The sequence below is a fragment of the Aureobasidium melanogenum genome (genome assembly GCF_000721775.1).
Source record: "Aureobasidium melanogenum CBS 110374 unplaced genomic scaffold scaffold_38, whole genome shotgun sequence".
In the NCBI taxonomy this organism is placed as follows: domain Eukaryota; kingdom Fungi; phylum Ascomycota; class Dothideomycetes; order Dothideales; family Saccotheciaceae; genus Aureobasidium; species Aureobasidium melanogenum.
The window spans coordinates 45887-60262 of record NW_024470090.1 but is presented as its reverse complement, the minus strand read 5'-3'; the positions used below and the strand labels follow the sequence as shown (position 1 = coordinate 60262).

General features: G+C 50.2%; 5 protein-coding genes across 5 annotated transcripts; 4 read left to right on the top strand and 1 right to left on the bottom strand.

Annotated features, from left to right (window-relative positions):
- Positions 1–2412: 2412 nt before the first annotated feature.
- M437DRAFT_60309 (putative transporter) lies at positions 2413–4106 on the top strand (the record flags this gene model as incomplete). The annotated part of the gene is made up of 3 exons (XM_041023734.1): positions 2413–2524; positions 2588–2989; positions 3040–4106. The coding sequence occupies 3 exons, from the start codon at positions 2413–2415 to the stop codon at positions 4104–4106; spliced, it is 1581 nt and encodes a 526-aa protein (XP_040875075.1).
- A 1354-nt stretch (positions 4107–5460) lies between these two features.
- Positions 5461–6068, top strand: M437DRAFT_31353 (uncharacterized protein; the record flags this gene model as incomplete). The annotated part of the gene is made up of 2 exons (XM_041019201.1): positions 5461–5942; positions 5993–6068. Coding segments are annotated over 2 exons (558 nt in total), but the record flags the coding sequence as incomplete, so codon positions are not given.
- Positions 6069–7670: 1602 nt separating this feature from the next.
- On the top strand, positions 7671–9323 carry M437DRAFT_79331 (high affinity methionine permease; the record flags this gene model as incomplete). Its single annotated transcript, XM_041027156.1, has 2 exons — positions 7671–7852; positions 7907–9323. The coding sequence occupies 2 exons, from the start codon at positions 7671–7673 to the stop codon at positions 9321–9323; spliced, it is 1599 nt and encodes a 532-aa protein (XP_040875073.1).
- A 625-nt stretch (positions 9324–9948) lies between these two features.
- On the top strand, positions 9949–11212 carry M437DRAFT_70310 (beta-lactamase; the record flags this gene model as incomplete). Its single annotated transcript, XM_041025432.1, has 3 exons — positions 9949–10039; positions 10089–11038; positions 11096–11212. The coding sequence occupies 3 exons, from the start codon at positions 9949–9951 to the stop codon at positions 11210–11212; spliced, it is 1158 nt and encodes a 385-aa protein (XP_040875072.1).
- Positions 11213–11723: 511 nt separating this feature from the next.
- Positions 11724–13523, bottom strand: M437DRAFT_79329 (UbiD-domain-containing protein; the record flags this gene model as incomplete). The annotated part of the gene is made up of 4 exons (XM_041027155.1): positions 11724–12188; positions 12242–12618; positions 12769–13013; positions 13483–13523. The coding sequence occupies 4 exons, from the start codon at positions 13521–13523 to the stop codon at positions 11724–11726; spliced, it is 1128 nt and encodes a 375-aa protein (XP_040875071.1).
- Between the last annotated feature and the right edge of the window lie 853 nt (positions 13524–14376).

Sequence of the window (14376 nt, the reverse complement as noted above, 5' to 3'; positions counted from 1 at the left end):
CGAACCCTGCACCTCCCTTTCGCACCGCGCAACGAGTCCGACACAAACGGCAAGAAAGAATAGTCGGTCCTTTTCGTGTGTTGGTTGTTAGTATCATTGCACGAAAGATTCGGAAGTCAAGCAGTACGTGGCGCGAATCGACATTCCGAGGATTCGGGCTTGTGTGCGGATGGCGCATGGGCGGCTCGGACCGCCGGCGTTTATGCATATGCATGTATGTTGTGCAGTGGTTGTAGTTGCGAAGTTGATGAGGCGCTGTTGGCAACGTGGTGGCACTGAAAAGAGAGGTGATGGTATCGTGTTGGTTTCGTGGTTTGATATTTGCAAGGAGATGTTGGGGAGTGAATAATCTGTCAAAGATTGCTGTCTAAGAAGAGTACCTTAATATAGAAGCCTCTATCTGCAAAGTTGCACTTGCTGACTTCTCTCAAACTGGTTAGATGATGGAGACTGAATTGTGTGTGAATTTGCTCGATGGTGCGAAGCTTTCGAGTCGTGAAACGAAAAAACCCAAACAACTCGATCACAACCGGCAATATCATTCTTGTACCGGAGTATCATATCATGTTCGGTATTCTAGACCTACAGACGTGCTCAAAGTCTCATTCTCCAAGACGTGGACTCCAGAATGGCCCTAGAAGTTCTGATAGGTGTTGCTGATGGTAGCACCCTGCTCTGCTCAAGCCTCCATCTCAAGAAGGAAATTTCATCTCCGAATCGGACATGACGAGTGCCCAGCTTCCTCACGACCTCGGCGGCATTTCCTATTCGAGTCAACTTCCGTTCTGCATCAGCAGATGCTATCGAATATATATCGAGTTCGATAGACGTTGCTTTGAAAATCGGTTTGATTGTTCTCAGTTCTGACATTGCATTCACATGGCACTGGAAGATCTATGGTACGGGTGTCATTTGCGACGGCACCGCTCGCGCAAGGACGCGCACTTTCCACGAACATGTTCTACAACTGATCTTCAAACAATAGCGGCGTGTTTGTGAAATGAGATGAGATCCGATCTCATCATATTGGTTCGTCAGAAGACGAAACGAACATCGTACGCTATCTTTGCAGTCTTGCGCAACCTGTCAAAGCAAGTAGCTATCTCTTACCATGCACCCCAGTACTCCAGAAGTCCAGTCAGGTGGTCCAGCGACCATTCGGTCCTTCTCTTGATCGAGTCTGGAGGTCTGGAGATGCATCGCGAGACAGGTTCGATTTGCGGAGCATGGATTTGGGGGATGCGACGCAAGACACAAAACAGGATCTGATCAGCTGCAACTTTCAATGGAGCCGAGCGAGGAGTTTGGGGAGTTGCAGGTTGGGGCGTTGCTCTCCTCGCAATTCTCCAGGACATGTGGGCCTTCTTTGATTGCGACCGCGATACCACCGACACTATTCGTCTCCGCAGCAAGGCAGAGATGTTTTGCGGGAACCGGGGTTCAAATTCAAGATGCAGAAGGAGGTGGAACAAGGGTTGCAAGGCCCCCGGTGCCTCTCGGGTGTGCTCGTGTCAGGAGGTCACATAGAAAGAAATACACCAGCTGTTGTTGGAATGTTTTCACGAGCGCCAAGTGGCCCGCGGGTGGCGTCTACAAAGACAGACGCCATTTGAAGGCTTCTAGCGGCTTTTCCACACCTTCTTTTTGGCTAAACGCCTCGTGCGTAGGTGTTATTTCCGCACCGTAAGCCAAGATTGCCTTTGTCTTCAAGAAGGGACATTCGACAAACATGCAATTCTCTTCTCTTGAAGAATAACAGCTCGACCAGCAGGCTCAAAGTCTGCAGGATTCGAGGCGCACTCCTCGGAATTGTGGTGCCCCACGTCTCCACCGATAACCCCCGACCGACTCGGCTTGTATTCGGTGGTATTCTGCATTTTGCGCGCTCCGTATGGAGTCGCAGTGCGGATTGATCAGCTCCCGGTCCGATAAGTTCAGGAACCGCTGCGATGTTACGAGAAAAGCCTGCCCGCACAGGCGCTCGCGTGTCGTGTTCCAACATGGCAGAAACAACCATGACGTCTAGCGTGCCATGGGGAGTCTCTTTTACTTCTCGGCCAAGCCCCACGATTCGGTAGTCCATCCTCCAGACCTTCTGTTTGCGAGGCTTATGCTCCGCGTTTGGAAGACGGTTTGATGCACGCGGGACTTGCGACGGGCTTGACTTTCGATCCATGCACTGGGCGCCAATTTTGAGTGTTGCCCTCTGTCAAGGCGTGGCGTGCAAAAGGTGGGTGCCGTTTTGAGGCCCGGTTCTATAAGAGGCATCCAATCTGCCACTCCATACAGGTCAGTGATTTTCGGTTTTTTTTGTTCAGTCGCTTGCAACCTCTTCCCCCCTGTGTGGTCCTTTCATACTACGACTCTCGTCAATCTTCCTCCATACCTATCCTCCTGGACTAGCATACAAACATGGGTTTCCTCTCGCTCAAGAAGCCCGACGATGAGGTCGGTGCCGCATGGCCTTCAATTATGGTCGGTGCCTTTGCCGCCTTTGCTGGTATTCTCTACGGTTATGATACTGGTATGTTAAGCCGAAGCTCCTATCCAGCTCCTTGAAGTCATGCTAATTGTACATTCACTTTAGGTACCATTTCTGGTATTCAAGAGATGCCCTACTGGATCAAAGAATTCAACGACCCTGCTGCCCACGGAAAAATCTCCCTGATCGTCTCTATTCTCTCCGTCGGTACCTTCGTCGGTGCTTTGGCTGCTGGTCTCATTGCCGACTGGACTGGTCGCAAGTGGGGTATCATCATCTGTGCTGCTATTCCTTTCAACCTCGGTGTCATTCTCCAAGTCGCTTCCACTGAGCAGAGCATGTTCATTGCTGGTAGATTCTTCGCTGGTCTTGGTGTTGGTCTCGTCTCTGTTCAGATTCCCATGTACCAAGCCGAGACTCTACCCAAGTGGATTCGTGGTTTCATCATCGGTTCTTACCAACTGTGTATCACTATCGGTCTGCTCATCGCCTCTCTGGTCAACAATGGTAAGTTCTGCTTCTCAGCGGTAAATCTACCAAACACTAACATCGTATAGCAACCAAGGATCGCAACGACACCGGCTCATACCGTATTCCTCTCGCCATCCAGTTCGCCTGGTCGCTCATCCTCTGCTTCGGCATGCTCATGCTTCCTGAGACCCCCCGTTTCTTGATTAAGAAGAACAAGCCCGAGAAGGCAAGAAAGTCGCTTCACTTCCTCCGCCGTCTTCCCGCAGACCACCCTGCCATTACCGCTGAGCTCGCCGAAATCACTGCCAACTACGAGTACGAGCTTTCTCTCGGAACTGCCTCTTACGTCGAGTGCTTCAAGGGCAACACTGGCAAGCGTACCTTCACTGGTATTGCTCTCCAATCTCTCCAGCAACTCGTCGGTGTCAACTTCATCTTCTACTACGGTACATCCTACTTCAGCAGAAACGCTCCTGCCGACCCTTCGATTCAATGGCTGCCCAGCGCTTTCATCCTCTCCGTCATCACCAACGTCATCAACGTCGTCTCAACTTTCCCTGGTCTCTGGGCCATTGACCGCTTCGGTCGTCGTCCCGTCCTGCTTGTTGGTGCTCTCGGCATGGGTATCTCGCAGTACATTGTCGCTGCTGCCGGTGTCGCCACTTCGCCTACCGACTACACTTCGGCTTGCGCTCAATTCGCCTTCATCTGTATCTACATCTTCTTCTTCGCCTCCACTTTCGGTCCCGCCGCCTGGGTCGTCACTGGTGAAATCTTCCCTCTCAAGGTTCGCGCCAAGTGTCTTTCCATGACCACCGCCGCCAACTGGTTCTTCAACTGGCTCTTGGCCTTCATCACTCCCTACCTTACTGAAGTCCAGTATGCCAACCTTGGCCCCAACATCTTCTGGATCTGGGGTGGTTTCTGCTGGATCGCCGTCGTCTTTGTCTGGTCCTTCATCTACGAGACCAAGGACTTGTCTCTCGAGGAGGTTAACGAGCTTTACAAAACTGTTGGCAAGGCATGGAAGAGCAAGTCTTACCGTCCCATGATTGCTCAGTCCAACGGCGATTGGGATGCTGCTCGCACCAAGGCCGAGGCTGAGGGCAAGACTTCGCACGCTCAGAGCGATGAGATGCTCGAGAAGGCATAGATATGAGTTAACTTTTAAGAGTCACAGCTGTGTTTTTGGGCTGTTTTGGCTTGCATATATGTGTAAATGATATAATATTTGGCAATGATTGAAAATGCCTTCTACTTACAATACCTTGCCTCTTCTTTGTTTCTTGTGACTCTCGATCTGGATGTCTTTTTCTATTTTGTACGTGTGATATTGACATTGCCAAAGATCAAAGGGAAATCAGCCCCAAAACCTGGGCGCGGTTGAATCAAAATACAGCCTTGATTTCGGCAACTATAGCTTCCTGTGCCCTAAGAGTATAGTTAGCTCACTTTGTTTTGATAACCCAAATTGCCAATCTGGTTTGTTTTGTTCTTCCGAGTGGTGTTTGCATCTCCAGTGCCTGGTTGCCGACGGAGCACGCTCCGCCCAATTCGTCTCTTGGCATCTCCGCAGCCAACTCTGTCTACTTTCAACCTTTCCCTCCAACTCTCTTTCTTCTAACAACCATCACATTCTTTCACACTAGAGGTGTGCTCTAATCGCCTGTGCTCCGTAACAGCTGTAGATAATGAGTGATGCCAAGTGGTTTGCCACATCAACTTCACCCGACATATTCGTTTTGCGACTTGTCTGAGTCACTGCAACAAAGACCTTCGCTTCTTGGTTGCGATTCAGCTGAGATCTCGTCTTGCATCAGGTCAATCTTCATGGAATTATTGCCATGCATCACCTCTTTGTGCTCAACAAAGCTTTGTTTGTTGGTTGCAGAGATGTCTAGGAACATACGATAACCTCACTTTCACGAGTGAGATGTTTGTCCCATCTCAATCACTCTTAACCTTGAATATTCGCTCCTTGAACGACCCTTACTTTTGTCCATCCTTCACTCTACAATTTCCTTGCTTTCCATCCTCTTTCACACCCTTGTTGCTGCTGAGCTTCTGTAACCATGGCAGCTCCATTGCCTCCTCCAGGCAGTGATGCTATCCTGATGAGCATTGCACCCAACATCCAAGCACGATTTGATGCCCGTCAGCAAGCTCTGAAGGCACAATTTGATGCCGAGTCTCAGGCTCTTCAGCAAGAGCTTGACTACGACAATCAAGCCTTGCGTCTTCAACTCGAGGAACTCGGCTACCGCGAAGCTCGCATCACTGGTGATATTCCTTCAGACTTCAGAGATTTTTCATCAAGAACTCTTGATGCCGTAACTGTCATCAACGTGGAGCCTGTCGCCGTACCTCCACAGTCGACCTCAGATCATTCTGATGCCGATGCGGGCGCATCGTTCTCAGATGTCTTGCGTGATGCTCTCCGCAGACTCAGTAACTTTCCGGAATATGCTCGCTTCTGCGCTGATAAACCTGGACTAGAGCTCACACTTTGTCAAGCTTGCCTTGAACGTTCGCCTAGATCAGAGATACTGTTAGCACCATGCGGTGACAGATATTGCACAGGCTGCATGACCACTCTCTTCGAGAATGCTATCCTTGATGAGGCTATGTACCCGCCTCGCTGCTGTGGTCAGACCATTACTCTTGATTCTGTTCGATCCATCATCACTTCCGATCTGGCTGTCACTTTCACCAAAAAAGCTATGGAGTTTGACACGACTAACAGGACATACTGTTCCAATTCTGCCTGCAGTCAATTCATCCCCAACGAGCGTATCAATGATGATGTGGCTGTCTGCGATGCATGCAACCAACGTACTTGTTCAATCTGTAAAGGCAATGCTCACCACGACGATTGTCCCGAGGACGAGACCACTCAACTCACTCTCCAGCTCGGCGAGACTCAGCAATGGCAGCGCTGTAATGACTGCCGAAGTCTTGTCGAACGCTCTGCGGGTTGTAATCATATTACGTGAGTTTATCCCCGTGCCTGTTCATTGTATGTCACTGAAGTCGCTATAGTTGTCGATGCCGCGCTGAATTCTGCTATATCTGCGCAGCGCCTTGGAGGACTTGTTCGTGTCCTCAGTTTGGCGAGCCTGATGTTCAAGCTGGAGACGCAAACCACCCTCGCCGCAGAATCTACCAGCCTATCCAGACCGCCATCCGTCCTGATCCCAACGCCTCGCCTACCATTCCCACTCAGCATGACGACTGGACGATCCCGGCCATCACCACTCAACCCACCGTTACTAGCACTCCTGCTCAGCCTGCTGCAGCCCCTTTCACCAGAGCTCGACCTACGGTTCCTAGAACTCCTACCCGGCCTGCCGTTGCTACGGTTCCTGCCATCAGGACTCGTACTACCGTAACTAGAACGCCTGCTCGGTCTGCTGCTCCCTCCGCTCATAGAACTCCTACTCGGCCTGCTGCTCCCGCTGTTCCTAGCACTCTTCCCCGCCGTACCACTCCTGCTGAGCGTACGCGCATGAATGAAAGTCGATCCACCGTCCCTAGCACCCCTATCCGGCCTGCTGCTCCCATCGTTCCCACTCGGCGTGCCGTACGGACTCGAGTCGTTATCCCTGAATTCATTCTTCCCAGACGTATCACTCTCGCTGAGCGTGCACGCATGAATGAGAGGGGCTCCTCACATGCCTGATGTTGCTGGGTCCGCCAAGCCCTTTGAGCTCGCAACTCTTGCTGTACTTGTCGTGCTGTCTTCACAAACCTCATCTCATCAGACTCTACTGTGGAACCTCCATAAGGTAGGGTAGTTCAGTCATATGTTTGACTGTGTCAGTCAGTATTGCTGTTTAGTGCTTTTTACTCGCTCAAATAACAGAAAAAATGCTATACTAATCAACTGCTTTTTACATGATGCTTAGCCCTTCTTTGTCTTGTGTTTGTAACTTCCGCAATGAGGATTGGAAAAACATACAGCTGTTGTCTTACTCTCGTTGGGCTGAGAATTGGAGGACTATCGTTGCTTCGGCAATAAGCCGTGTGCTTGTTGCCAACGTAGTCAACAGCTTTCTTGTTGGTTACGTTGGATACGTTGAATAGGTTCATTGACCCCAACAAGTGTCTGGTCAATTGTGTCCACCTCATCTTAGCGTCCTACATCGACAGCGTAGCATCCGCATCTGGCATTGCCGCTATTTTTGAGCGCAAGCGTTCGAGGGGAATGTGTCTCTGTTATTGACAAGTCAGTCCACAAATGCCTTCTCTTGTTCTGGAATCACGATCGCTGTTCGAGTCGTCTCATCGATAATCTGGTATGAACATATGTCGGACCAGCATCGCCTACATAGCGTAAATCTGTCTGTTCAGTATGCTGACCGTACAACGCACTTTTGGTGCTAATCAGCTGCTGGCCTTCAGCCATACAGAGTCAAGTTTTAAGGTTCTTGCATTGCCCTATGGCGCCATTCATGTGGAGTTTTCCGTCAGACCGAAAGTATGCGTTTATCTGCGAGTACCTCTTGATCTGCGGTCATTCTATACGGATCACAACTTTAACGATAGCTATGGCGTTATCTCAGTCCAGGGTGCAATGCATACAGACAGTAAAGATCTCCAACCATAAAAAGGCACCATATAATGCCGCCTTGGCCCGCCAAAAAGACAAGCCTTTCTTCGAAGTGCCGATTGTCATGCTCTTGGAGCTTGATTTTTATGACTGACTGGCTTGTTGGACATGGAGTCACTGAAGAATGAGCCGCGCGCCAATGCGATAGCACATCCGGACTCGATTTCGACATTCGAGCATGATCCTCGAGGCAGCAGTAACGAACCCAAGGTCGGCGAGCTTTTGCCAGGCGAGGCCGAGCTGGGAGGCTTGGGTCGTCATCTTGGACTGTGGTCTACTGTGGCTTTGATGTTCGTTCAGTCGCTCTGATCGCATCGCCTTTCTCTGCTGACTTCCTTGCCTAGTGTCGGTCGCATCATCGGAACAGGCATCTTCTCAACCCCTTCATCGATTGTGTCGAGTGTAGGAAGTGTCGGCGCTGCCTTCATGCTCTGGTTGCTCGGTCTCGCATCCTGTCTTTCGGGCCTCTGTATCTGGCTGGAACTTGGTTGCATGATTCCACGATCCGGAGGTGAAAAAGTCTATCTGGAAGCAGCGTTCAAGCGACCCAAGTTGCTTGCTACCACATTCTTTGCCTGGCAAGCCGAGGACGATGGCTTCACCGCATCTGGATGCATCGTCTTTGCTAGTTATGTCATCAAAGCTGCCGGTCGCACAGCTACTGAGTGGGAGAAACGAGGCATCGCGCTTGCCGTCGTCACCGTCATCTGTGCAGCGCATACTGTCGTTCCTCGATGGGCTGTTCGCGGCATGAATGGTCTTGTTATCGTCAAGCTGGTAGTCCTACTTTTCATCGTCGTTGCTGGCTGGGCTGTACTGGGTGGAGCAGCCAAAGATCGCATCCCGCATCCCACTGCCAGCTTCCAAAATGCTTTTGCTGGCACTACCTCGAGCGGCTATCTCTGGGCTACAGCTTTGTTCAAAGTCCTCAACTCATACGCTGGATGGTCGAACGCTGCATATGTTCTGAATGAGGTCAAAAATCCCGTACGAACACTGAAGATTGCAGGACCTCTCGGTCTGGGAATATGCGGTGTCTTGTACATGATGGCTAACGTCTCATACTTCGCCGCCGCGACACCCAAAGAAGTTGCTGCAAGTAAGCTCACCGTCGCTGCTCTATTCATGAACAAGGTCTTCGGCACTGCAGCTGAGAAAGCCATCAGCGTACTCATCGCAATCTCAGCCTTTGGAAACGTCATGACCGTCACTTTTGCTCAAGCCCGTGTCAACCAAGAACTCGCCAAAGAAGGTGTGATACCTTTTCCTCGCTTTTGGGCTTCTTCATGGCCGGCCGGCGCGCCGGGTGCTGGTCTCTTGCTTCACTGGATCCCAAGTGCCATCATCATCATTGCGATACCATTTGGTGATGCCTACAACTTCATTCTGGATGTTGAAGGCTATCCTAGCTCAGTCATCAACTTCTTCGTTGTCGTTGGATTCTTCTGGCTTCGCTATGCTGAGCCTGGACTTGATCGCCCTTTCCGCTGTTGGTCACCTGTAGCTGCGTTTTATATGGTCGTACAGGCTTTCCTCATGGTCGCACCCTTCCTGAAACCTCCAGGTGGTAAAGGCGATACATCGCTGCCTTATTGGTTGTACCCGGTGGTGGGTATCATTGTGCTTACAGTGTCGGTACTGTATTGGGTCGTGTGGCGCAAGCTGCTGCCGTTCCTTGGAAGATATAGCCTCGAAGCAGATCATGAGAAGCTAGCAGATGGAACTGCTGTGGTGATATGGCGTAAGGTAAAGCGTAGTTAGCATGCTCACGATCATTCTGCAAAGTCGTATAGTTTGGGCTTTAATTGGACTTTAACACCGCCCTCCCGTCTACTAATCCATCAGCCCATTCATACGTGAAGTATTTGTGTGATCTGTCGATGTACGATCAGCAGTCAGAGCATGATCGCATTGGGCAGAGGGACTTCAGGCTTTTTCATCTAGACCTTGTGTGTCTTTCTCTTGGTAATACTGTGGGCGTTTCTACCTAACAGCAAGGAGTGCACAACTGTGATTGTTATATCTTGGCACAGTACACACTATCAGTGACGAATACACCTATAGTAGACGTAACTATCACGGAAGAACTACGGTTCATTGTTGGTACAAGAAGAGACGCTACACTCCGAGTGTTAGGGCATGAATATCTCGGCCGATACTGTGGACTTATGCTGTATCTCCGCCTCCACCGAACGTTAACACCGCAATTGCCGTTGAACCATTTCAAGTGATTTTACAGGCTGCGGCAGGGTATTGCTAGCCTGCGAAGATTCTCGTTCAGCAGTCTGTTCATTGTTGCGGCCCGATTCATTGGGCCTCGATACATAAAGATGTCCTGCCTACCAAACACCATACGAAACTTCCACCTTGCGTTCCCAGTCAAGTCATGGCTATGCGCACACTTGAGAACGATATAAACCAGGCCATCGAGGCAAAAAAGATTGCTGGATGTGTACTTCTAGCCGCTTCTCGTGATGGTACAGTCTGTTTCTTCCCCATAGTCTCACTCCTCTGACAATCCAAAAGATAGATGCAACTATAGCAAAGCCTTTGGTCGGCGGTCCATGGAAGCCGATTCACAGGCTTTGCGAACCACAGATATCTTTGCTCTGATATCTTGTGGTAAGCTTCTTGTATCGATTGCGACACTTCAACTTGTCGAGCGCAAATTTATATCCCTCGACACCGATGTTGGTACTCTGATACCCGAATTGGCGTCCCAGTCTATTCTTACTGCATTTACACATGAAGGACTCCCTGTGCAACAGAAGCGAGGAAAACCGATTCGGGTACGACATCTTCTTACCCATGCGGTTGGTTTGCCATATTTCGACCCTTTATTGCTTCAATACTTCGAGAGCCAGGGGATAACACCCATGCAGCAGACCACAGTGATCCAGCGATTTGCCGTGCCACTGCTAGCTGAGGTTGGAGCAAGTTTTCACTACGGCTCTTCCTTTGATTGGCTGGGTAGGATCATTGAGATTTTTACTGGAGTCTCTCTCGATACTTATGTCCGGAACAACATCTGTAACCCTCTTGACATCAAAGACATCTTCTTCTCCATCCAGAATCTGGATCAAGTGCAAGAGAGACTTGTGTCTACCTCAATGCTGGCAGAAGGTGGCGTAATGAAACCCAATACGCAAGGCTCCATTAACGATATCATCACCGAATGTTTTGGTGGGCAAAGCGGACACGCAAATCTTGAGAGTCTTCTCACAGTTCTGAAGTCCCTTACCGCCAATGACGGGAGATTGTTGCAGCAGGACACGGTCGATATGATGTTCCAGCCCCAGCTTGGCGAAGAAAGTAAACTGGCATTGAGCAAGCAAATCAAGGAGAGATCGGGGCTGGTTCACTTGTTCACTGATCTAGAAGATGGCGACTATGACTGGAACTTTGCCGGAAGGGTTAGACTACAAGATGGTAAGCCCGACTTTACAGACTGGTTTGGAATGATGAATACACACTGGGTAGGTGTGCTGTCTCCGACCCGTTACGATCAAGAAGTTTACTAATCATCGACACAGTTCATAGATCATAAGCGTGGTATCTGTGGTATCTTTGGTACTCAGTCCTTGCCTATGGGCGAGCCTGAATCTATGGAGCTGTGCCGTAGATGGGTGCAACAGACGACCAGCCAGTGAAAGGTTTATCTCATCGTTCAGCGTGAGCGTCGCTACTATCCACACCTCCACCAACAACCGTGTCATTTAACATCGTCATCCCCGGTCTGTTGCTCGAAAAAGAGTAGCCAATCAGGTCTTTTCATAGCAGGATGTTGGGACTTTTCATACGATGCCGTTTCTCGAAACACTGATGCTGATAGTCTAACCCAATTTTCAACATTCCCGTCAGCTACTCTTTCAACATGTTTTGGTGAACGACTGGCGAGACTTCGAGACTTCCTTACTGAAACGCTGTCATACAGTCTTGAATGAAACTGAAACAGGCAAAGAATGGCACTGATGGATTATCATTCTGACATTCTGTTTTTGTCCATTGTTCTATGTGCTATAGAATCGTTTGATATCTCATCAACAAAGCTAGACCAAGGGCATGAAAATGCCTCATGCAGGTGTTTCTTGCTACTCACTCGAAACCCATACCCTTCCATTCCGCGTTGACTTTGTCCTTGACCTCTGCTGGGTACGAATTTTAAAAGTCAGCGGCTTGCCAGTCGGCACCAGTAGTATACTCGACAGGCAGAAGAACATCGCTAACAAATTTGCCACCCTTTCCGGGATTGAAAGCGCCATGCGAGTTGTAAGGGATCAATGGGAAAGCCTTGACGTCGTCGAAGAAGACCTCGTCATCGCCAGGACGACAGCGTGTGCAGAATGCCCACATGACATCTTTGAAGTTGTAGACATCGATATCGTCGCCCACCAGCACGATGCGGTGGATCGTGTAGCCGACTTTGTCGTTGAAAATTAAGTCGCCAACTCGTTTGGCAAACTCCTTGGACGTGGTCTTCATCTCGCGGAGTTTTGCTGTGTCGATCTTGAGGGCTACCCAGGTGACTTGGGATTCAAAGTTGGACATTGCTTCGGTGACGGGCAAGCTGGCTTCTTGACAGAGCTGGCGAATTGACGCTGCGGCGAGGGGGCCGATCATGGTGTGCTAGAGGTTATTAGTCTTGGCAATCTTGGAGGGGCTCGATGATGAATACTCACAGTCTCGTCAGTAAGTCTTCCGCAAGCTGACATTGGAAGAATTGCGTCGTCGCGGTGAGTGATGGCATTCACAGTATACTTGGGCCATTGGTGAGTGTCGCCAGGGAAGACATAACCATGCATCTCGCCAAAGGGACCTTCGGGAGCAGTCTCTGTAATAGAGAGCGTTCCCTCGAATACGATCTCGGAATTCGCAGGTACCAACATGTCGTTGGCCTCGCATTTGACGAGGTCGAGAGCGGTGCCAGTCATAGAACCGATATACTCTGCTTCGGTGACACCAGCTGGCAGAGGCATGCTAGATGCCATGATAGCAGCAGGAGGCACACCGAAACAGAGAGCCCAGGGAACGTCACGTCCTTCCTTTTTCCAAAGTTCTCGGATCTGCCAGATGTGCTGGGGCTCGATGACAAGACCAACCAGATGACGATTGTCGTGTATCATGGCACGAGCGATAGACCAGTTTGTCCATTTGCCGCCGGGGGATTGCACAACGTGCATGCCATACGTCTGAATGTACTTTCAACCATCGGCTTGATGGATCAAAGGAGCGGGTAATTTGGTAAGATCAATGTCATCTCCAAAGATCTTGTTCTCCTTACAAGATCCGTTCTCGATAATTTTTGGTTTGAGAGGAGTAGCCATCTTTGCAGACAATATCTTATCCAGAATCTCCTTCATGCCGGCAGTCGGAGGCAAAGCCAAATGTCTAGCCAGACGACCATATCGTGACTCTTTAGAAGAGCGAAGAGAGGCAGGAGCACCAAGAATTCTGTTTGTGATGCAAGAAATAGTATCACCTTAAGACATCTTGGTGGGCAGGAACAAGAGAGCCCACTTCCTTTGCTAGGCCTCGTATGGGCGATCGTTCCATGTATGGGTATACGTCCCATGTATTCTGAAGCCCCAAAGCATGTCGCATGTCGTCTGCCGAACTGCCGTCTGTACATGGCGTAGTGTTGACGAGTGATGGTAAAGAATTCTGGCCCAGGTTGAGGTAAGCCATGGACAGGAGCGGAAGATTCATTACTGTTATCGTCGTGTGTTGAGACATGGTGTGAGACCCCTTCCGGAGCCGGACTACGGGTGCCGGTCACTGATGGACGAGCCGACAGAGCACGTCGCACTCCCTGACGCCTTCGTGATACGGTCTTTTCGCGATTTTGCCCACTCGGTATACACAGGTCAGGGTGGCCTCTCTGAATGCATGTCTGGCAAGGAACAGATCGATCACATTTCACTTTGCGCGTCGAACAAGGGTAGCACGCTCTTCTTTCGCCATGATTGCGCTTCGCTGCAAGTGCCTTATCGACATCGGCGCGGGAAAGGGATGGTCCATTGGCTTCTACGTCCATGTGTTCTCGACTCTCTGTTGCCTTGGCCTGAGGACTGTCGAAAGAACGATTCCCGAGCGCCCGAGGCGCAGCTGTTGGCGTGCACGAAGTCACGTGGACTCGGCACTGACCCACTGCTCCCATAACGATTATATATACACGTCAAAGGATGTCTTATGAATAAAACTTCGCTTGTTGCAGTATCATCAAAATTCAATGGCAGCTTTGCAGCCGAAGCGTGGTAGAGATCTGGCTGGTCATTGTTCAGAACGAACAAGCATGTTGTTGATATGATCGCTAGAAACAGGTTGACAACGACAATCGTGTGTGCCTGCATGACTCAGCGGAGCAGAAAAGCTTGGCACAGAGCTCAGGCAGAAGGGCGACAGTCTCCCTATAAATCTGACCTGACAGGACAGGTTCAGGCATCAAGCGCGTAGACCACACGCACTATGTTTGCCATGCTGGATGCCATGTCAATTTGGTCTTGCGATGCGCGAGCTGCCTTGACGGCGCCTCTATGCGTCCGGAAGGATCTAAGAAGCTACCGATGTCTGTCAGGAGAGCTTCCTTCGCTTAACTTGTCGTAACGTCCACTGACCGCAAGACAGGTTTCTTGGTCAGACTTAGCTAGTGTTTCAAGAAACAGCCCCTTATCATCAGGCGCCAAGATTTTACGCCGGCTATACATACTCGTTCGAGGTATATTTTGGAAGTGGTATAGGAGATCATGCTCTCGTCTTGATCTAGTGGGAACTGACTCCGCCCTGTAGGATGCACGCCCTTCCCCGGCGCTGCCAA